The 23,867-nt window shown below is 45.6% G+C and overlaps 1 protein-coding gene across 1 annotated transcript in view; it reads right to left on the bottom strand.

Moving 5' to 3' along the window:
- Positions 1-362: 362 nt before the first annotated feature.
- The window catches only part of LOC135822630 (methionine synthase-like), a 46,794-nt gene continuing 23,289 nt past the window's right edge, over positions 363-23,867 (bottom strand). Inside the window, exons 13-33 of the mRNA XM_065335441.1 lie at positions 22,912-23,024; positions 22,357-22,497; positions 21,325-21,510; positions 20,254-20,433; positions 19,721-19,837; positions 19,255-19,395; positions 17,451-17,540; positions 17,005-17,103; positions 15,835-16,011; positions 14,972-15,072; positions 12,825-12,892; positions 12,305-12,507; positions 10,907-11,005; positions 9,928-10,000; positions 7,519-7,674; positions 5,896-6,092; positions 4,978-5,114; positions 4,092-4,158; positions 3,494-3,595; positions 2,494-2,697; positions 363-1,489 (exon numbers count right to left, since the gene is read on the bottom strand). Coding sequence (XP_065191513.1) covers positions 1,403-1,489; positions 2,494-2,697; positions 3,494-3,595; positions 4,092-4,158; positions 4,978-5,114; positions 5,896-6,092; positions 7,519-7,674; positions 9,928-10,000; positions 10,907-11,005; positions 12,305-12,507; positions 12,825-12,892; positions 14,972-15,072; positions 15,835-16,011; positions 17,005-17,103; positions 17,451-17,540; positions 19,255-19,395; positions 19,721-19,837; positions 20,254-20,433; positions 21,325-21,510; positions 22,357-22,497; positions 22,912-23,024 — 2,738 coding nt within the window. The 3' untranslated portion in view covers positions 363-1,402. The remainder of the gene's footprint in view (positions 1,490-2,493; positions 2,698-3,493; positions 3,596-4,091; positions 4,159-4,977; positions 5,115-5,895; positions 6,093-7,518; positions 7,675-9,927; positions 10,001-10,906; positions 11,006-12,304; positions 12,508-12,824; positions 12,893-14,971; positions 15,073-15,834; positions 16,012-17,004; positions 17,104-17,450; positions 17,541-19,254; positions 19,396-19,720; positions 19,838-20,253; positions 20,434-21,324; positions 21,511-22,356; positions 22,498-22,911; positions 23,025-23,867) is intronic.

The raw sequence follows: 23,867 nt of genomic DNA, 5'->3' as shown, positions 1-23,867 counted from the left end.
GGCGCATTCACCCAGTTTCGGTGGAAGTGCGCGAGTTCGATTGGGATTCAAGTAGGAAGGGAGCGTCTCAGCTTTCTCGGACCAAGACCATTCGACTCAGCACCCCGAAGACTACAACTGGTGAAATTTTAATTTTTGCCTTAACTGCCCCTTTAACAGGTGGGCCGGGTTGGAGGGCAGGATTTGATAATCCAGCACTCTTGTTTATCCAGCAGAAAATGCCGTTGCAAAAGGTGCCGGATTAGAGAGGGACGACTGTACTCGAATATTCGATTGGAGAAAACCAGACTACTTGAACTCGGGATCTCAGTGCCAACTTTCACCCTTACTAAAAACACAATATAAACACACAATGCATTGAAGCATTTTGAGTATTGTGTTACACGTTCCCCGGTACACTCCTTCTGAGGAGGAGATGTTCAATGCACACCTTATTGCGCACAGAAGAGTTACCATCATTAAAAACAACAACAGTACAGAGTGACTGGGTCCCACCACACTACTGGAGGAGGGAGAGAGGGGAGAGGGTGCACAATGAGTGTGGGGGGGGGGGGGGAGAGGGGCACAGTGAGTTGGGGGAGAGTTGGGGGAGAGATAGGGAGAGGGAGAGGGGGCCCAATGAGTTGGGGGGGGGGGGAGAGATAGGGAGAGGGGGCACAATGAGTTGGGGCATAATGAGTTGGGGGGATAGATAGGGAGAGGGGCACAATGAGCTGGGGGATAGATAGGGGGCACAATGAGCTGGGGGGATAGATAGGGGGCACAATGAGTTGGGGGAGAGAGGGGCACAATGAGTTCTACCAGACAACCAATAAATAGGGTAGCAGCACAGCAAAATGATGGAAAATAATTTAAAAGAGTACAATGAAATAAATAGAGCTGGAACTAAATTGCCATTCCTGCATTCCTACAACCACTAAACTGGGGACTGTCCTAAAGGGATTACGGCATAAAAACACAATACAAAGCTATCACATGAGATGACATGAGGTAATAATATATTCGATTGAAGATGGAGAAGAATAAATGAAATCGATGAAACATTATTTCTAATTCTGGAATCATTCCACAGGTCCTGTGGGTGTGGGTGTGTGTGTGGGTGTGGGTGTGGGTGTGGGTGTGGGTGTGTGTGTGGGTGTGGGTGTGGGTGTGGGTGTGTGTGTGTGTGGGTGTGTGTGTGTGGGTGTGGGTGTGTGTGTGTGTGGGTGTGTGTGTGTGTGGGTGTGGGTGTCTGAGTGTATACAGGACCATGTACATGTAAGCATATGCTCCAAAGGGGCAGCATGGAGCAACTTGGCAGCATGGAGCAACTTGGCAGCATGGAGCAACTTGGCAGCATGGAGCAACTTGGCTTTGCTCCGCTGCCACACAAGTCAAGTAAGCTAGCTCTGTAAGCAATACATTATGCTGGCTCATAGCCGAGAATAGGACCAAGCCATTGTTCCACCTCCTCCAGTGATTCTCCCTTGCGGTGTGCATAGTCTTCCACCTGGACAACCGAACAGGCAAAGAATCAAGGAAAAAATTACAATTTGCACTGTAGGACTAATACTTTTATAGTCTTATCTTGTATACTGGAAAAGAAAAAGCACACTGGCAAACGTTTGAAGAATACCAATACCGTAAAGTACCGCCAGAGCGCCCCGTCTCGCGAGAGCGCCCCACCTTGATTTTACAGCCAAGGGAAGAAAATTGTATGGCAGAATGCTACTAAGTTTGTACGATGTGAGAACCTTCATACTAAGGTCACACTTGGTATGCTTTTATGAGGAGCTCGAAGGTAAACTGGGTACGGATTGACTGCACAATGTGCAATGTTTGTACAAGGTCCGTGTCGTATGAACTACAGACAGAAATCCACCTCCACAAGGCGGCCACGAAAGGACGAGATGGTGGGGCGCTCTGGCGGTACTTTACGGTATTAGTGAAATTCTGCTATACGTGAAACGTAGAGAAATCACGTAGAGAACAGGTGTCTGGGTTGGAGTCTTTTGGGTCCAGATGTCAATATTAACCCTTTGTTTTCAGTGTCCTATAGTACAACGAAGATTCCTGATGAGTGTTGTACGAAAACTTGTTTGAATTCCTTTTTTTCTCTACACAATTTCTTCACATTTTCATCGTTTTATTGCACATTGTCTCCACAGTTTTACAATACATGAATACAGTGTACACAAATGTCGATCCAGCTTGTATTACTGATTGCGGTTAAAAAAAAGAAAAGAAAAATATTGTGTCCGTTCCCAAAGGGAACTCACGACGGCCGCTAACACCCAGTAAACCCTAGCGGCAGATGCAGCGCCTAACGGTGGGGGTGAGTGGATAAGTCTCACAACCACTGGCACAAGTGCCAAGAAACCCCATTAGCTACATCCATGTACCCCTTGTGCCTGGCCACAAGTTCCCAGTTGACTGTGGGTAGCAGCAAGGCTGTAAAGAGCTCATTAAAAGAGCGTTAAAGTTCATAATATAATTATAATAAACAGCGCATACCTGGTCCTTCAGTACTTTACCCACGGCAAAGTAAGTGGAGCGTGGGTGTGCGAAATAGAGACCAGAGACAGAAGCGGCTGGAGACATAGCCAGTGACTCAGTCAGCTCAATACCAGTCTTGGCAAAGGCATCCATGACTTTCCACATAGTTCTCTTCTCGGTGTGGTCTGGCTGGCTAGGGTAACCTGGTGCAGGGCGAATACCCTAATATGCGGAAACACACATACGTGCACACACACACACACGTGCACACACACACGCACACACACGTGCACATACACACACACACACACACACGTGCACATACACATACACACACACACATGCACATAATACATGTACATTGTGATGGTAGGTTCAGCCAGTCTCACTGAACTCCGCTGATGAGACCTGACAAGCTGTCGAAAACTGCTAGCTGTCGAAAACTGCAAAATCGACCAAAAAAAACCCAGTAAGGCTGTGTTTAATAATTTTCAATCCGCCTCGAGTTCAGCCCAGGTTGAAAGTCTGTACGATAGACAAAATAGGTGAGCGTTTACATGGAGACAGTTGACCCGGGTCAAATACTGATATGCCGCCAAAAGTCCACTTCTAGAGTCCTGTATGGTCACGCGAATACTTTCGCGCGAAATTTGCATGTGCAGTGCTATTCAAACCTGGTGCGAGATACGCACAGAAGTACATTTGTACGATTTTCTCGCCCCGGGTTGATTTCAAAATCAACCCGGGGCGAAATTTCAACCCGGGTCAAGCGCAATGCGTCATGTAAACGCGCCATTCATTTTGTGTACATGGCGGGTTGAAATCTCTATCCACTCTGGAGGATAGCAAACCTTTTTGAGTTCTCAATAGCTCACTTGATCGTGGCAAGGTTCGCTCGAAAGCTCCATAGATTTCAGATTCAGTGAATATCAGGGCAAGTTGAGTTCCCCACACCTAATTTGATGAAAGACAATGCGCAGGAAGTGTCCGCACTAATTGGGAGAAACTTGAAACTTACATCGTATTTGATCTTGAGTAGATCTTCAGTATGCAACTGTTCATCCGGTGCATATCCCCAGAGATGTTGTCGCACTTGCATATGAAGTTCCTCTGCGAAAGCCTGCAAGAAATGAAGTGAGGATAAATAATAACTAAAACAGTCCATTTCAAAATAATAAGCAAACAAGTCTGTCAAGAAAAATGCATCCAAGACGAAGGAAATTTGAAAATCAAAAATATTTTGAAGAGCTTGCTTGGGCATGGCCAATTGTAACAATAATACAGCAGTACGTGGGGCTCAGCCTAAACACCTAAAACTACTAAAATGCAATGTTTGCAGAATTTTGTTCCTACATGGCCAGAGCACTGTGCAGCATAATACACTGGTCAGAATAATAATTTACTGTAGCTTGAACGACTGTGAAGGTGATGCACTAAGAACAGAAGCATCACTTCATATCCAAAGAGGCTGGAGCCAACTAAAGCCTTGTGTGGCTCACCAGAATACTCCAAGGCCATGCCAGGCACAGGCACTACGCAGTAAAAGTGAGTAAAATGAAGGCCATGAGTTGGCTCACAACAGCACTTTACAACAACAGAACTGCTATAGTACATACTTCAGCTAGGCGATCAGCAAGGGCCTTGACCATGATGACATTGTAATCATCCATCTGACTCTTGTACCTAGTCAGGCAAATTGAAATGAATACAAAAACAATATTACTGACATCAGAGCAACAACACAAGGATAGACCGCTATACGTAGTGTGTATGCTATTCCTAACCACACATACAGACAGGTTTATTCCCTTTTATTCCCGTAGCTATGCAGAAGACGTTACTTCAGTAACGTCTGGCGCTAGCCAGGGTCCACACAGCTTTAATTTGGTGTTTGTTTGTTTGTTTGTTTGTGTCACGCCTGGCGCTATCCCGTATCTTTCCGCACCGTACCGTACCATCAAACACAGCTAGCTGGCCACAAACAGCTGGCCACAATATTTGCTGGCTCCCGTACCTGTCCCGTACCGTACCGTACCATCAAACACAGCTGGCCACAAACAGCTGGCCACTTCAAATAGGGCTTTCAAACGCAAGATCATAACGTGAAGCAACTTGGAAGAATGAGTATGAATGCGAAGTGTATCGGGGAATGAATGTAGAGCGATTGTGCGGGTTCGAATCCCAGGTAATGCCTTGAAAAAAATAGGAGAATTGAAAAATTTATAACATCCCTATGCTTTTTTTTGTCCAGGTCATCAAGGCAAAAAAGCATAGCGTAGGGCCCTGAGCTTCCAAGCTCTCTCGTTCCAACCTCAAATTTCTTCGAATTATCCGGAATTTCCAAATATCCAAATGCAGCCCCATGTACTGATATCAAACTCCAGGGCTTATGGACTCTTGGTGACTGGGCTCTCTAGTCTGGAATCAAGACAGACACACCAGCTGTGCATAGTCACTAGAAAGTAGAAACATGAGGGAAGCAGTAAAACAATTATCACTTACTCCTCACACAGCTCGGACACACCAAAGCCTGCTGAAACAGCAAACATGCCAATGTAATCGACTTTTCCAGAAGACACTGGCGCAATGAAGTCAGATAGACATGTGTAGGGCTCAACAGCTGCTGCTTCTTTCTCCAACTGTTTCACAATGGCAATAACACAGAGGAAGGAGACAGCAGATACAGGAGAGGCAGAGATGCAACGCCAACAGTGGAACACATGCAATACATGCAATACATGCAATACATGCAATACATGCAATACATGCAGCAGCAGCAGCAGCAGCAGCAGCAATGCCAGCAGAAATAGAGTAACAAAAATCAATAGCTTTTATAGTGAACATTCACTTAAGCCAATCAAGGTACATGTATTTCTGGCGCTTGGTGACTCGGTGCGTGCAGCAAATTCTTGGTCAGGTGGACTACATACATGTTGCAACATTGCACAATCCTCAACCAGGAATTGTAAAGGGAAAGCGTTTAAATAGAAACTTGACTGTCCTCATCGGGACTTGCCCTGGAACTTGGCCATGACCAGCGATACTCTTAACCACTAAGCTAGGGTGCAAGCGATATACCAGCATTGACTTAAAAAATCATCCTTTTATTTAAATTGGAGGAAGAAAGCTATACACTCACATTCACCTACTCACAATGTGACGTACTACAGTGCTGGCAACTGAAATCCGACCCCTGAGCGGTGCGCTCAATTCGCAAAGGATGTGAACCCACCGCTCAGGGGGTCTTCAGGGGGTTGGATTTCAGTTGCCAGCACTGTACTACATGTATGTAGGTAAAGATGCCACACATTGACACATTGACATTGACACATTGACACATTGACACACTGACATGTTATCCATTGTACTTCATGTATACTGCAAACACTGTGTGCAAGATCATCAGCTTCCAGTACTAACCTGTTGACGCAAGCCATACAGCCTAGACATGGATTTACCGGCCGCCAGCGACTCCAGGTCCTCAAACAGTATGATGTCATCGCCATCACTTTGCGCTGGGTAGAAGCTAACCTGTCCTCGAGCTGTAAGAAGTTTGTTATTAATGATGTCATCAAGAAGCGTGTTTGCTTCGTCATACACCTTCTGTGCTTCAGCACCTTGCCATCGCAATAAATAAGCAGCAGAAAGGAGAGGATTAATACAAACAATTCAAAGAAAAGGACAGCAAATGGACTGCAAATGAGGAACAAAACTGAGCACCGAGTTGTTGAGCCGTTGACTCCAAAATGTGTTTCAGGACCCAATACTGGGAAAGCAATACTGGTGCATTATGCTGACAGTAAAACTACCACACCACAAGAGCAGTTGTGCAACACAATTGATGTACTTCTTCTGACAACTGCTCCTTCACATCCAGTACAAGAAAAGACCCCCAGTCTCTCGCTACCCCTTTCTCATTGGACAAGGCAACGTCATGTATGAAATGCAAAGAGACCCAAAGACAGCCGGCCCAAGATATACCTCGTATCAGGCCTTTTAGAAAAAGACAAAACTCAATCAATGTGACATTTATAGAAAGGAAAAGGACCAGGGAACTACAAGTTACGCTATAATGTCCACTAACACCACCAGTTACTGAACGATCAGCTCGTGCGATAACATAGCACAACACTGACGGACGGTACTGACGTTCCACATGGCTGATTAGAGAAAATATGCTGCGGAGCAGTTGTGACTTGTCTCTCCTATAAACAATCCTATTTTTTGTTATTGAAGCTGCATTGGCTTAGGGACCTGAAAAGGGAGTTGCAGATTCTGCCGTTATAGTGGAGACACCGCTCTCTGCGGATTTTCCGTCATGTGCTCAGAGTATCTATCACTGTGCGGCGTGTTGCTATGGGGATGTTGCTATGGGGATGTTGCTATTTGGAAATGAGAGTGTCCTTCCATTATGTGTACGCCAGCCAGGAGTAGTTGCAAGTAGATCTCAGATCTGATCACTACATACCGAGTCAACATGAGTAGACTCAAATTCGCATACTGTCCCTCCCTATAGCCTAGGTACACCAGTGCTTGACATGCATGCTGCTTTCGCCCTCTTCTACTAGCCGAAGAACGGGAGGTCAGCCTCCTAGCCTAGGCCATTCTTATTATTTTTCATATACACTGCAGTCTATGCACAGTCAAGTCGCCGTGCATACATTGTGCTTGATGAAATTCTAGCCTGGCCGTTCGTTGGCACTCCGTTCTTTGGCGCTCCATTCTTTGGCACTCCGTTCTTTGGCACTCCATTCTTTGGCACTCCGTTCTTTGACACCCGACAGTACTGTAGCAATTCTTCCTGCAGATAGTGTGTACGGGTTTGTCATGTGATGTGAAGTTCTGCAGTCACAGACCCCATTGACTGGAGTAGCACATTCTTGGGGGTTATGAGCTCTTCCTAGTAGTACATGTAGTGTTGCCTGGCTATCGATTTGGGGTTGTACTCAGAGTTGCACCCAAGCCTCATTCCGTGTTCTGTACAGAAAAGGAAACTATAAATGTAATATACGTGCACAGACCAGTGAACGCAGGAAAACTCACCAACATCTTTGTCCTTGAAGATCTTAGGGAATCCACGGTTGGGATATTTGCCACGCAATTGCCACACATCGAAAAATGGCTTCCAGTCAATGAACTTTCGCAGCGTGTTCAGGTCATAGTCCTTGAACACTTGAGAGCCACAGAACTTAGGAGCCACTGGAAGCAATGCACGAGATCATGAAAACAGGAAAAATCAATGCTGGACTTCATTCCGATCTCAATTTGTACAACGGTCAAATATCATTTCACTGCTCTGTACCCATCTCCTGTTTCCTGGAGACACAGATGGCAGGTACTATTAGTACAAAAGAGAGAGAGAAAGAGAAAGAGAGAGAGAAAAGAGAGAGAGAGAGAGAGAGTGTGTGTGTGTGTGTGTGTGTGTGTGTGTGTGTGTGTGTGTGTGTGTGTGTGTGTGTGTGTGTGTGTGTGTGTGTGTGTGTGTGTGTGTGTGTGTGTGTGATTCACTGGCCAGAAAAAGTCACTTCCAACAGCTGTGTGGTGGATACCAGGCTAAAAATAGTGGCGGTCAATTCATCAGCCTTGCAAGCTGTTGAATGGTGTAATTCCAGCACAAGTTGCTATGTCTAACATAGCTGTTCGCTATCATCGCTTCCGCGATGGGCATGTCTGAGGTCTGAGACTGAGGTGTGTGTGTGTGTGTGTGTGTGTGTGTGTGTGTGTGTGTGTGTGTGTGTGTGTGTGTGTGTGTGTGTGTGTGTGTGTGCTGGGGCGAGGGTTCCGCGACGCGGTCGCCAGGGCAGTGTCTTTTCTGTCACGACCGTTGTCGTCCTCGTCTCTCCATTCGTGGTGGTTTAGCTGACCCCCGAATGGTTTCAAACTGCGAAGCTCGGAGTACAGTGGTGGCAGAGGCATGAGCTGTGAGTGGAGACGGCTGCTGGAGATGGATGGTGATGCAGGGAGAAGAGTTACGCTGCCTGACAACGCGTGGGAAATTGTTTGATCCTGCAATTTCAGTTCGAGCGCGGTGGACTTCTAGACGATGTGTCCTCATGGCTGTTTTTCAACGCTTGGCCTATCGCTGATATCCCTGCGTGGAATGTTCTTCCAGTGGAGTCCAGGTGGGACTTCGGGTGCCCACACTCCATCACCTGGTTGATTGTTTCGGAACTGCAATAATACAGGTTCAAATAATTATTGTTTCCTTTTCGTGCGTATCTCTTGTCATCTCTCTTTTCTATACGTCGCACACCAGATGTACTACTATCGCTGTCTTTCTCCTGCTATCTCTCTCTGCTTGCTGTTTTTTTTGTTTTTGTTGCCACTGCCCCTCATCATACCCATGCTTGGGTGGAGGGCGGCGTGACCCGTTAGGGTAGCTGTCAATACAATACAGTACAGTGTGTGTGTGTGTGTGTGTGCCGCTGACCGGGCGCCAAATGCGGCTGGCCGGTATCGAAATCGAATGTCACTGTTGTGTGTCTGAATTCAAGTATTTGGGTTGCCTCATACATTGTGGTGGCAGATGGTCGCATGACGGCAGATGGTCGTAGGATGGCAGCGCCCGTATCGCCAGTACCTCCCGTGCTTGTGGTGCTCTGCAGCGAGGAGCTGTGTTCAGCAACCACCAGCTACATCTCCATGTCAAGTGAGGTGTCCAATGCATGTGTTTATGGCTACTGCGGTATGAGTCAGAGTGTTTGATGCCCCAGTCAGGCAGGACATCCACTGCTTCTCTGTGTTCTACATGCGTTGTGTGCGATCAATCCTGGGAGTGTCTAGCCAGCGTTGGTGGAGTGAGCATATCTCAAATGCCCAGCTCTTTCAGTGGTTGATTGACTCAGAGACGATCGCAAGCAAGCTGAGACACCGTCATCTTGAATGGCTGGGTCATGTTGCCCGCTTGGAGGACATTCGCCTGCTGAAGCAGATACTGTTTGGTACCCAGCTCTCTCGTCGCCCAGCACATGGCCCACGCCGGCGGTGGAAGGACTGCACCGTCAAAGATCTCCGCACCCGTGGCCTCGAGGCAGATTGGTTTAAAGTTGCCTGTGACTCCCGCTCGGACTGGCGGTTAGCGTATGCAGCTGACATCTCTGCTACCCCGATGCCAGTGCCTGCTGTAGGTGGCGAGTGTGCTCTCAGCAGTTCTAACACTACAGTCATCTAGTGAGACACAAACACATACTTGAGCAGCGTGGACAACCAGTCTCATAGCAAAATGTGCCTGCCAGTGTCTCATTGCGACCGATGGTTCCCGAGTGGCGAGGGTTTAGCAGTCCATTACTGTCCTGCCTCTGCTTCAGGGCTGTCACCTGCCGCTCGACCTGCTGTCACCATCGCTACTGCCACCACCCGTGTGCGTGCGTGCATGCATGTGCATGCATATTCATGTGTGTGAATGCATATTCATGCACAAGTTGCAGAGGATTCGCCAGCCCGTACACTAACCTGCCTCAAAGGTCTGCCAATTAAATTGTGCACATTTCTTGCGAGCCACTTGAAGGCTGACATACTTCCTTTCCTGGGTAGAAAACACGGAATCATGAAAAAGAAATATAACAGCTTATTTTGGCACAAAGAGATTTTGGTAGTTCCAAGTTGTCAGTGGCCAGTCGTAAACAAACGCTTAAAAAATGTACAAAACAAGACAACATGCCGGGTTGTGATTTTGCTCTTATAGAAGTATGAACAAACTTTCAGAACCTGTAGTCTTCTGACTCAAATGGTCTGAGTCTGAGAAGGCTGTGATACTATCAACCCTTACTCCCAAGCGAATGCAACCCTATTAAAGTATTGATGAATAAACCGATGAAATGCACTACTCACTAGTGCAGCAGCGAGCACTTGCGTGCGTCTCTTACAAAAAGGCCATGCTGGTTTACTGTCATTGAACGCAGCTACAAGTACATTGAAAGGCTCCAGGTTCTGAAAGCTTCATATTCATCTGCGCTTCTACAAGAACGAAATGATACTTCAAGAGAACTACTCCGCACAAGTCCCTATCTGGTAGGGTGCACTCTTCCCATTTCGGCGAACGTTTGTGGGAATTTTCGCTTGGTGTCACAAAACAAGAAATTTAGCGTGAATGCTTGCACTTTCGAGTGCGAAATCGAAAGAAACATGAAACAAACATTTCCAGAAGATACCGTGGATAGTGCGCTTCTTTGGAGTGAAAATCATCCATGGGCCGAGGTCAGTTAAAACAAGTCTTTGGGGTTTCGCAACTTGGCATGCATGTTACGGGTTCAACATGCATCCTGCATCACAGGAATCTTAGCATATCAAGATTGTTTCCGCTGCACCAAGGGTATCCGGTAACGATTCATTTTGGTGCAAGCATGTCTTCATGCCGGATGAAGCAAATTTTGAGTCCGGATTCCATGGACGAAAATATCAGGCAACAATACAAGTAAATTTGCACCGGTACCTCGAGAGAGTCGTAATAGTCTTGACGAATATCCTCATACTCCTCGCTCATATCCTCCACAAATTCTTCCTTGCGTACTTCATCCAGCAGCGAGGAAACCTTAGCGTACCAAACGAGAAGAAAAAGACACGAAGTAAAGACACTCTGATATGGGCAACACTGATCAAGACGTTGATACTATCTTGACGTTGTAGACAACTACAAGAAGAAACAGATTTCACCCAACCCTTCCCGGAAATGAAATCAGTACATTAGTGGGAAACGAATGTCAAAACCTAGCAGCCGAATATTCTTTGGCTTAACGAACGAACGAACGAATATTCTTTTGGTAACACAGATGATATCACATGTCCTCCTCTCAGTCATTCGATGGATATTGTCATTACAGTCCATTTCAAAACTATAGACGCGTACCTAGGCAAAAGCCGTTATGCCAGCATCTATACCACATAAAATCTGTGATCACTTTGTGCATAAACTTTTCCAAATTGGGCGTCTGTTATCCAATCGTTTAGAAACTATATGAGAGTAATTGTGGAGCGGACCGGAGCAATATTCCGAAAACTATTCTCAAAAAGTTCCAGCCAAATTTGAAATATTTCAAAAACACTGCGCGTCTATAGTTTTGAAATGGACTGTAGTGAGGTTCTGCCACACGGTAAAACGTGCCAAAGTACGTATGGAAACATCGCTGCGGTACGGGATCAAGTTTCATACGGATTTTTTCATACCGTTTTCCGTGTGAAGCATGCTTCACACGGACTGGACTCCGTGTGAAAACTGAGCGTACAGAGTACATGTGGCGGGGTGTTCCAGCATGCTACCAGCATGCTACGTACAGCAGAACCGGTGCAACGTATGAAAAATCCGTGTCGAACTTCACTGCAGTTGACACGGAGTTTGATACGCGGTTCCGTGTAGCAGAATCTCTCTATTATTATGTATCACAAACGGTAGTGCCACATAAAATCTACTGCTACATAAGGCTAATTCGAAGTTCATACATGTTATGTGGAACATTGGCAGTCTGCTGGTCACTTCACATTGCTTCCTAGCGTAATCTATTAAATTACAGATAGGTCATGTCATGTCATGTGCATGGGGAGCTCTGAGCTCTGCTGTCACAGCACTGGATAGAGCTAGACATTGTAGATACAGTTGCATACTCTTAGGGGTTGTGCACTGAGCCGTTTGCGAAACCTGTTTCATTATGGAGCACCAAGCTATTACATGTACACCACTTGTATGGTGAGTCGGGCCAGCTCTGAAATCCACGAAACAAGCAGCAGCCACAGTTGTCCCTGTCCCCAAAATAAGCAAAAACACTTCCCCTGTTTGGGGCAAGTTGTGAGATGAGGTGCTGCTGGTGCTTTACATTCTAGCATCCTCCCTACTTACCACAACAACGCTTTTGGATGCATCCAACACATGGATGCAAGGTGATGCATAACGAGGCGCAATCTTAACAGCTGTGTGTGTACGAGATGTCGTGGCACCACCAATAAGTAGCGGTAACTTGATTCCACTACGCTGCATCTCCTTCGCCACATAGATCATTTCGTCCAAGGATGGAGTGATCAGCCCAGAAAGGCCAATGACATCTGAAAGCACGTACAAGCAAAGAAGATAAGAATACCTGAAAGTACAATTTTCAACTTTTCACGATGCCCCAAGACCAGTCATCAGAAATCAATCTGTAGGGAGTTTCACATTCTGTTCAATATAGAGTCTAGGCCTGCTTTCTGAACCAATAGTGAACAGACAGACAGACAGATAGACGGACACACACACACACACACACAGAAAGCTCGGGGCTAATGACTAAAATAAAATAGAAATTCAGAAACTTCACCACCACCACTACACCACAACCACCTACCACCCATCATACAAAATAAAATACGCAGCAAGTTCTCACCAGCTTTTTCTTCAATGGCCGTTTTCAGGATCTTGTCACATGGTGTCATCACTCCCAGATCAATCACCCTGTACAGCAGTAACATACAAACATAAAGAGTGCGGACGTAGATTGACTTTGCCGTTGAAGTAGACAACACGTTTGTTATGAAAATTATTAGTAGTTCCCATGTGATTCGTATCTAGACATGCTGCTAGTGTATGAATCTACAGCAGTGCGATTCCTTGACTATGTGTCAGGTGCAGTCTGTGTTTTGTATTGTGTTGCTTGTCACTTGGGGTTAAACAGATGATACAGTATACCGGATTTTTGGCAATACTGGTCGAGGCGTGTAGTGTAGTTTCCGAGCCCTAAAATTTCACCCAATTTGAAAAAATCCACGCAAAAGCCCTGAAATCGCCCTAAAATTTCACCCAATTTGAAAAAATCCACGCAAAAGACCTGAAATCATAGTTTGCCTGCCAGAAAGCCCCCTATTTTTCATCAAGAGGGTTGAGAGAGTGAAAAGGAAATTTACAAAAAGAAAGTTTTTAAAAGTAGGGCGCACGCAACTCATACGTATAGACCAGGGAGTCGTACCCAAACTAGGGAGGTGACACGAACAAGAAATCCGTGTCACAGGGGTTGCCTCGCACACGTTGTTATTGGAATAGTCCATCCAGTCCAGTCCGAAAGGTCATATGCGGATCGTCTCGCCTTCTGTACTTCACCTCGAAGCGTACAACGCAAGACCCGCAAAGTATGATTTTTCTGTGGGGAACGATTTTGCCATTGATCAAGTTTTTATTGGAGTGCTCAGGCACACTACGATTGCTCAGAGGTCCCGAGTACGCTTGTTCAGGTTCTCTATTTTTGAGGAGCCGGTCCTAAAGCCCCCTACATTGTATCTAACGACGTAGGAGCTGACAATGGAAGAGGATTTCCGTGGAAATAATGACGATGGTGGTGTGACTGCTGCAGGAAAAATGCTGGCTGTTTATGACAGTATGACTAGATGTACAATGTAGCTCTCTTGTATGGTACTTAACCCCTGCTAAAAATGTATTGTTTAGGAAGACTAGTGCATTGTGCAAGTCATAAAGAAGAAATGGGGCAGATATATGACTTACATTTTTCAAAACCTGGCTTCGTGTTATGTGTAATTCGTGTCAAAATTGTAGTATTTCAACATGACAATATCACTGGCTGTACTTCTCTAATATGGTACTTAACCCCTGCTATAAATGTATTATTTAGGCAAACTGGACCATTGTGCAAGTCATAAAGAAGAAATGGGGCAGATATACGACTTACATTTTTCAAAAACCAGCTTCGTGTTATGTGCAATTTGGGTCAATTTTTAGTATTCGGATTAGCCTAGGATATGACTCTGAACAGTTCTGAACAGTTACCGCAACACTACATGCCGTCTCATAACTGCTGCTGTTGCCACCACTGCTATCAAGTAGTTCGGACATGGCAGGAGCTAAAAAACTGCTGGTAGTCTTTCAAAGAATACTGGCGAGTGATGGGCTGTAAACGAAATGGGCTGCCTCAAAAATTTCAAAAACTAGACACCCATGCAGCACGCTTGGAGGTGAAGCACAGAAGGCAAGTCGATCTGCATATGACCTTTCGGACTGGATGGACTATTCCAAAAATAACAACGTGTGCGAGGCAACCCCTGTGACACGGATGTCTGTGCCGTGTCACCTCCCTAGTTTGAGTACGACTCCCTGGTATAGACTCAGGACTGGTCAATGTTATCATAAAACAAAAACGTCAAAAACCGCAGAAAACTTTGCAGACTACCTGGATTTATATCAAACCGCTGAAATACTTGCATTCGTGGAATCGCAGTTTCCCCCGGGAACAGTAGCATGCACTATATGCCTAGCTCAGTACCACTCGTGTATGCAGTATACACATGTACACGTTTATTTCTCAGAATGTGTATGATAAAACATCATAAAAGCTAAAAACACAAGGGCAAGCAGAATTTGGTTGCAGTGGGACTTACAAATCTGACTGGACCAACTGGGAACATATGCACATGCATACGCATGCACGGGCACGTACCCATGCACCCCCCCCCCCCCCTCCTAATCCCACCAGCAAGACACATGTAGGACACAAGGACACGGTCAATCATGTTCTCACAGTCTTACCGGTAGTTATTGCAGCCCAGTACTACAGCAACAATGTTCTTGCCAATGTCATGGACATCGCCTTTTACTGTTGCCAACACTATCGTTCCTGCATACATGCTCTAAGAGACAACACAAACGCACGCACACACACACACACGCGCGCGCATGAACAAACGCACCCGCACGTAGGCACGCATGTACATGTGCACACGTAAAAGACAAGAGAGAACTTAAGTTTTAAAATATAGTATGGGGGGGGGTACAACATTTCGCACAAAGGTCACCCCATGCACTACGGTGCATGCAATGCAACGCGCGACAAGAGGCCATGTAGACAATTATGTAGCCATGTACACAATGCAGCTGCTTTGTTGCTACAATGGCAACACAATCACTAGCAGTACCGAATTTTGAAAGAGAATTCCTAGCAGAGTTGAAGCCTTATGCCAGCAAAGCTGAATGCCCTGCTACATAGGAATGGGCAGCCATTAATGGCAAACATGGATGGTAGAGCACGGCATAACCGACACATACGACAGGTTATTCTTGATGTATGTGGCCCATGAAAGAACACTTACAAGTACTATTATCCATTCGCCAAACCTGGGCCCCTGAAACATGTGTCTGAACTCTGAAACAGTACTTTTCGCGTATATCTTGATCAATTTTCACCGTATTCACTTCATCTTAGGCTTAATTAAAACAACGGCTATCATATTTCTGACCTATACTAGTATACGTCCTCGACATCGCGATCTTGAATAAGAATGAAGTGAGACTGTGAAAAACCTATGGGCTCTGATTAGGTGAATGGACTATAGTACACGACTTGTAGCAAATCTGTTACGACAAGCAGAGGGATATGTGTGACAGGCACTTACCTCATTGCTCTCGATGTCAGGATTTGACTCGCGCATTTGATTGATGCGGTTCCTCTTCTCCTCCTCCATGAACGGAATCAAGTAGCCAACGGCCTTCTTCATGACACGTGCAGATTTGATCACTTGTGGCAGGAACATCTTGCCCGCTCCGAAGAGATCACCTACAACACTCATGCCCTGTACACAACACACACAGTACAGCACAGTGCTGAGTGCAGGCATGAATCAGTGCTGAGTGCAGGCATGAATCAGTGCTGAGTGCAGGCATGAATCCTATAGAATATACTATAGAGCAATGATGAAAAATGAGGGGAGAAATATAGGGTAAAACATAAGATAGACTCAGAGTAAGTGGCGATCCCTACAGTGAGTTTGCTGGAGTTTGGTCCTTACAGCAGCAGCAGCTTGTTAGGGCCGGTCAAACATGCACAGGGGTTCCACTTCGACAGCGAGGCCTGTGCCTCTCCAGCGAAACTATGTGTGCATGGCCACACACATCCAGACCGGGGAGGCTAATCTTTGGCGGAAAAATGGGAGTGAAGTGGAATGTGGTGCATACGGTACGGGACCATGAATATCTTCCATGCTTTTTTATCGTATGCACATCATACGCACAAAAAAAATCATAGTCATAGCACACCCATATGCAGCAGAACGTGGTGTATTCCGCTGAAGCGAGAGCGCCGCTCCCAAGATGTTGGAGGTAGCGGATTTGAGTTTTCGCTGAAGCGAAAGTTCCGCTTTTCACAGTTGCCATGGTATTTTCCGATCCTGCGGCGTTGTTTCAGCGGAACTGTTACTTTTGAGTGCATGTGTGACTAGGCCCAAAGAATTGAATCATAACACATTTTTGGATTAGAACATCAACGGTGCAAATGGCGAAATGCCATCCATCATCATCTCTCTTCAACCTCCTCATGTACAAAACTGACTCATGTAGCTGTTCGGAGTTTGGGGCACAGAGTACACCAAGCCTAGCGTTATTCAACCTCACCGGACGGCAGCGAATTCTCCAACACATGTGAACCAGAGCAGGGAGCACTTCTGCCTCGACGTGCTGTGTTAATGGTCCATCCAGCTTTTCATTTGCTCTGGATGACCACGAGTCAGTAATGTCAAGTCATAACACAACAACATACTAACGATACAATAACACTCCATACACCATACCTTCATAAGAGGACCTTCAATGACATTCAGTGGCCGCGGGTACTTCTCGATACACAGGTGAGCTTCTGCTGTGTCTTCAACAACAAACTTATCAATACCCTAGAGAACAGGAACAACAACAACAAACTTATCAATACCCTAGAGAACAGGAACAACAACAACAAACTTATCAATACCCTAGAGAACAGGAACAACAACAACAAACTTATCAATACCCTAGAGAACAGGAACAACAACAACAAACTTATCAATACCCTAGAGAACAGGAACAACAACAACAAACTTATCAATACCCTAGAGAACAGGAACAACAACAAACTTATCAACACCCTAGAGAACAACAAGAACAACAACAAAGCAGAACTTGATAGACTCAGATGGAGAGCCAAGGATAATACAGAGAGAAGACCAAAGGTCTACCGCTCTTGATGAAAACAGCAACCCACCTTGACAAGCGAGTACTCCAAGCGTTCCTCAACATTCTTCTGCCGCCACTCATCTGTAGGACCTGTCTTCTTTGCGCCTGCCTTCATGTTCTATACCACCAAGCAGCGGCAGCAGATGCAGAAGCAGCAGCACCAGCGCAAAGTCGCAAACATCATCATCAACATCATCATCAACAGCAAAACAAGAGCAACAACAAGAGCAACAACAACAGCAAGGGCCATGTCAGTTTTACAAATTCCAGCGTCCATGGAATGTCCAGTGTGCTGTAAAACGGCTAATCTTAGCGAATTTAGCGAAAGGAGTGTTTTCGCTGAAGTTTTGCCGCGCCAATAGAAATTTTGCATGTACTTCAAAGTACACTGCAGTATTAGTCATCTTTTTTTTCTTTCTTTTTTAAACTCTGAGACTTAGATTGCTAACATAATGTCATCGCGAATTGGTCCTGATTCAGAAAACGCTAAAATTTATACAACCGCTGAAATTAGCCGCTCTACAGTAATAGGCTATCCTTGTACACTCCTCACTAGACTTTCCCTCATCCTTGTACACTCCTCACTAGACTTTCCCTCATCCTTGTACACTCCTCACTAGACTTTCCCTCATCCTTGTACACTCCTCACTAGACTTTCCCTCATCCTTGTACACTCCTCACTAGACTTTCCCTCATCCTTGTACACTCCTCACTAGACTTTCCCTCATCCTTGTACACTCCTCACTAGACTTTCCCTCATCCTTGTACACTCCTCACTAGACTTTCCCTCATCAACTGTTCTTCTTGTCTAGTGAGGACTACTACTGTGCTGCTAGCTGTATATCTGTTACTAGGGGAATGTGTGCAGCTGACACAACCAGATATGATGCAGCATAGAGCTAGATAGGCATCATGCTATGATAGCAAAATTGGCCACAGGGAAATGATCTCCCCTGTAGCCAACCTGGGGCCGTACTGACCCTCGGGAGCTGGCCCTGGGCCTGAAATGCATGGGATCTTATTACTACATACACACGTGCATATCCATACACACAACACCTAAGGGAGCATCTCATTAGTTTGCATTTTTTTCCTAAACGTAACGCATTTCGAAACGGGGGTAGGGGGGTAACGCCCTTTTCGAATAGAAAAATGACAATTCGCACATTTTCTGGATGTGTACATAATGTGCATGCAGTGCATGTTCTGTAGTACTTCAGCAAATGAGTGTGTTTAGGTGTACATCTATATTTTGACCTGTGTTTGGAGATCAGCTACCTTGCATACACTGCATGCATGCAGGCTACTCAGAGGTGTCAAATGTCACACCAGCCTGATCAAACTGTGTACCTGGCTAGCTTTTACAGAGTCAGTACACTAGTTGTTGTGGAGGAACTCTGTTTATGTGCGTGTACATATCATTCATTGTACTTGTACTCAATATCTACAGTCATATCATGTAGATGGGGTACTACTGACTACGGTAAGTAGTCTGTATGCCATTCACTTAGTCTTTGACATTCATGTCCACGTACAGTGCACATTAATGTTGTACATGGGCATGGACATGCACAGTACAGTATTAGATCCACACGGAAAATGTGCGATAAGACTTTCGAATAGAGGGGGGAGGTAGGGGGGTAAAGTCTATTCGAAATGCGTTACGTTTACAAAATAAGTGCGAACTTATGAGATGCTCCCTAAGAAGGCAGCAAAAAGACACATTTAATCATGTGTTCAGGACTGGGATGGCACGTGTACGCATCTCAATGTTCAAACATTGACAGGAAATTGAAAGATAGAGGTTAGAATGAGAACGGCCCTTGGCTAACCTGAGCATACTCCAGCAGTTTCTCGGTGCCATTCGGATCTTTGTCCCAGAGTAGGTTCTCGCACATGTCCAGTAGCTCTTTCGGAATATCATCATAAACTGGGAGGTTTCCAGCATTAACAATAGCCATATCAAGGCCAGCCTGAATGCAAACATAACGACATCAATGGTGGGGTTGTAACACAAGTCATGCAAAACAGCAGTGGTATGTCAATGTAAAGGCATTGGATGATGACCAACTGAACACAACTGCTCAGTCAGCCCAGCAGTACATGATGACAAGTGACTGCTATGATCCCTGACTGGCCTGAGTCCAAATGCCCGTTGGCCACGCTTTGTACAGTCGTGGTGAGCCCTGAACTGTGTGCCTCGTTTGAGATTCGCCTCTTACAGGACTAGCATCAGCAGCAGCAGTGGCAGTCGCAGTGGCAGCAACAAGAGCAGCAACATGCCACCGAAATACCAACCTTGATTGCATGGTAGAGGAAGACGCTGTGCATAGCTTCTCGCACAGCTTCCATACCACGGAACGAGAAGGAGAAATTTGAGAGACCACCACTACACCGGCAGTGAGGAAGAGTTGCCTGTAGAATGCATAAATAGTAAATACGGACAATGCAAAATGTATCCCGGTCAACTCCTAAAAGAGGCATCACACGGCCAGCAGTGTTGACAATAGGGCATGAAAGGGACGACGTCCAACATGACTGGGAAGTAGAAATTTATGGTGATATTACTACTTTTGGATCCAATCATTCTTTGATATCTCTTGTATGGTGAGTGTACCCCCCCCCCCCCCCCCCACACACACACCAGCTACACACACATATACCCACAAACCACGCATGCACCCCCCCCCCCCACACCAGCCACACACACACACGTGCGCATGTACCCACCCACCCACCACGCATGCACGCACACACACACACACACAAACACACGTGTGAGAGCACATACATTGAGTAGTGCTCAGACTACGGCACAACGATCATCATACCTTGATTTCGCGCACTGCCTCGATGAAGTTAATGCCATACTTGTTGTGTTCTTCGATTCCTGTGGCAATCGTTAAGATGTTCGGATCAAAGATGATATCATTCGGATTGAAATTCAGCTTATCAACAAGCAGTCGATACGATCTAGTACATATCCTGACCTTGTCCTCAGTACTTGTTGCCTGGTATCACACAAACAGTAGCAAAACACAAGGACACAACACAACACGAGTAACGTGAGCAATACCACCAACAACAACAAGAACAAGAGCAACACATTACAAATTGAATACACACTTATTCAATCATTGGCCGAATGAGGAATGTTTACAGGAAGATTGTCATCCCGAGTGAAACAATCCGGGCTTAGCGTGCATTCGTAGTTGGTCTACTGGAAATGTTCTGCTTTCAGTACAAGCACCTAAGACAAATGTCTGTCGTGCAATCTCACCCCCACACATCTCACCACCACACACCACACCACACCACACCACACACCACACCACACCACACCACACCACACCACACACCACACACCACACACCACACACCACACCACCACACACCACACCACACACCACACCACACCACACACCACACCACACACCACCACACACCACACCACACCACACACCACACACCACCACACCACACCACACCACACCACCACACACCACACAAGTGAGTAGAATAGATTGAGCCATGTGTATGAGTGGGTATCACAGTGCGTATCCGCATAGCCACGCCGCTTGAATGAAAACTGCACGTTCACTGCATTAGTGAGAGCGTATGCCACATTCCCTGGCACCAGCACGCAAAAGGCGCAAAACCGCAGGAAAACCCACCAACTTGCATACCCAAATAATCGACGCGGAGACAACAATTTTATAAAAGCAATAAAGAGAACAAATTCTGCTGTCATCGCCACACAACAACGAAGTCATGAAAGTTTTCCAATATCGATTTCCATGTCACATTCATCAGTGGAATGTCGTGCTAGCACTTTATTTTGTTCTCGTAACACATTATTGAATGTATACTTTTAAAATCATTGATATAAGAGTTTTACTAACCTGGCCAACTTCGTCAAACGCCATGACCACCACAGCAGCACCGTAACGCTTAACAATAGTGGCTTTCTTCAGGAAGTCTTCCTCTCCTTCTTTCAAGCTGATACTGTTCACGATGCATTTACCCTGGGTACACTTCAAGCCGGCCTCGACAACAGCAAAGTTCGAAGAGTCAATGCAAAGTGGCACCTGTACAAACCAACGTTACAGCAACAAAGCGGCACAATGTTTAAAAAATACAAGCATGTGAACACAAACCAAGAACCGTCTATGCGCCAAGTGAAAGAAGCCATGTGGTGACACCGAGACCAATACATGGATCAATGGTGAGTCTACCAAGTGGGATTTCCAACTATAAATCCGGAGGCTAGCTTTGTTACTGGAAGGCTTCTGTGCTCACGAGAAACGGCAAATGGGGACAAATGGCAAGCGCAACAAACTACAAATACATGCTGTCTACTCGTGCACATATAAACCACCATATATATACAGTGTCCAACCCTCCCGCAATCTCTACAAGAATCCATTGTTTCACCAAGGCAAATAAGGAAGGTGGGTGAAGCCACAGGAATAACAGGATACTTCTTGTATAGCTCACGACATACACTGCCGTCGAAATTTGCTCTCGCATGACTGAATTGCCATGGCAGTATCATGAGGGACCGACTTTTTTCGCGTCACGGAAATTGTCGCTTCCCACTGCGTGACATGCCAACTCAATTCAGCACTACTGGGCACTGGCACAATCTTTCACCTCCTGCACTCCTGCACTCCTGCACTTCTGCACTCCTATGAAGTGTACAGTCAGTACAGTCATTACTATACCTAGTTTCACTCATTGGATTCCTCCTGCCAAGATGTGGCCGCCGACTGGGCATACAACAAACCTACACGTACTTGTGTGTGTATATGCGTGGTGTGTATACATCTATGTGTATGTGTGTGTGTGTGGGGGGGGGGGGGGTATACATGTATGTGTGTGTGTGGGGGGGGGGGGGGGTATACTACTGGTACTGTACTATATTAGGTACTTACTCGTGACACTTCAGGCTCAGATGAGATGAGATTGACGAACTTGGTCATAGCCGCCACACCGTCCAACATTCCCTCGTCCATGTTGATGTCAAGCACCTGGGCACCGTTCTCCACCTGAAGTTTGGCAATTGCCAGTGCTTCCTGCACGTCCAAACAGTAGAGTCACATAGCAACATCAACCATTTACTTGCTCATACATTTAGTCCATTACAAAAATCCTGCAAAACAAAAGAAGAAATCCTGCCGGCCATGCTCCGAGTTTATGGCTTTACTGTGTGGACTGCCTGGAAAAACTCGCTGTGAAATCGAAAAAATTACGAGTGTAAGAATGAAAAATGATTGAATATATCCACGGTCAACTCGCTCAGTCTCTGCCTGATAAATAGACTGTTGACGCCCATCGTCGGAGGCAACGACAGCGATGTTACAGCAGAAGGCATAGCAACTTGTGCTGCAAGACAGACGGATATATGGACACAAGCACACCCTTGTACACCCCAAGACAATGAAATGGTACCAATAAAAAACAAGAAAGTAAGCCAATACTTCACATACCTCATACTTTCCGGATGTGATGAGGCGTTCAAAACGACGAGATCCAGCCACATTACATCGCTCTCCAATATTGACAAACAAAGTATCAGCACCCATTCGCATCGGCTCCAGGCCTGGTTAGAATGGTGAAGCATAGAGACGACAAAACAAAAAATCTAGTAAACGGATGACACATCAGCAAGACAGCAACCACGTAGCTACAGTTCTGGCAAGAGAAATCCGACCTCATGAATAAAATAGTGCCGTGCTCAAGAGCACAGAGAGGTGTGCATGTGTGTGGTGCTAGGAGCGCTATTACAAATACAGTCTGTATCGGCTATAGCGTACCCTTTTGATTTCCGTGATTTTATCACTACAACCGATGCATCACTATATGCGATACGATCGATTTTTTTTTCTTCTTTTTTCCGATCGACACATGAAAGGTAAGGAAATACTTCCAGCATGGCGTTTTGACAAATGAGCGTGCTGCATAGTTGACAGTGCCCGCATTTCCATAAAAAAATTCTGTTATATGCATGTACAGGCTTGTATCACTATACCGGAGGATGTACCCAGAGTGCTGACAGTGCTCAACACCACAAAGGCAGAGCGTAATACACAACAGAACAACAAGGACAATCAAGGCTTGTTTGCTGCTACTTCAAGTTTCCTGATGATTGCGTGAGCATGAAACTTGAAGTAGCAGCAAACAAGCCTTGATTGTCCTTGTTGTTCTGTCACGTATCACCATAAAAATAAGCAACGTGAATAAAGGAAAAAAATAGGGCCTTTGATATTATTGCTGCATGTATTTTAAAGTTATCACTATAGCCGATAATAATATAGTGTGTTATGCATGTTTTGATTCTTTGTTGCCATCATAATATCCGATATATCATTACATCCGATAATATTGGTTATAGTGATATTTGTACTGGACAAAATACGTTTTGCTTTTTGATATTTCGTACCAA

The sequence above is a fragment of the Sycon ciliatum genome, chromosome 1, assembly GCF_964019385.1.
Source record: "Sycon ciliatum chromosome 1, ocSycCili1.1, whole genome shotgun sequence".
Lineage (NCBI taxonomy): Eukaryota > Metazoa > Porifera > Calcarea > Leucosolenida > Sycettidae > Sycon > Sycon ciliatum.
The sequence above is the reverse complement of the archived record's forward strand: the minus strand, read 5'-3'. Positions and strand labels throughout refer to the sequence as shown.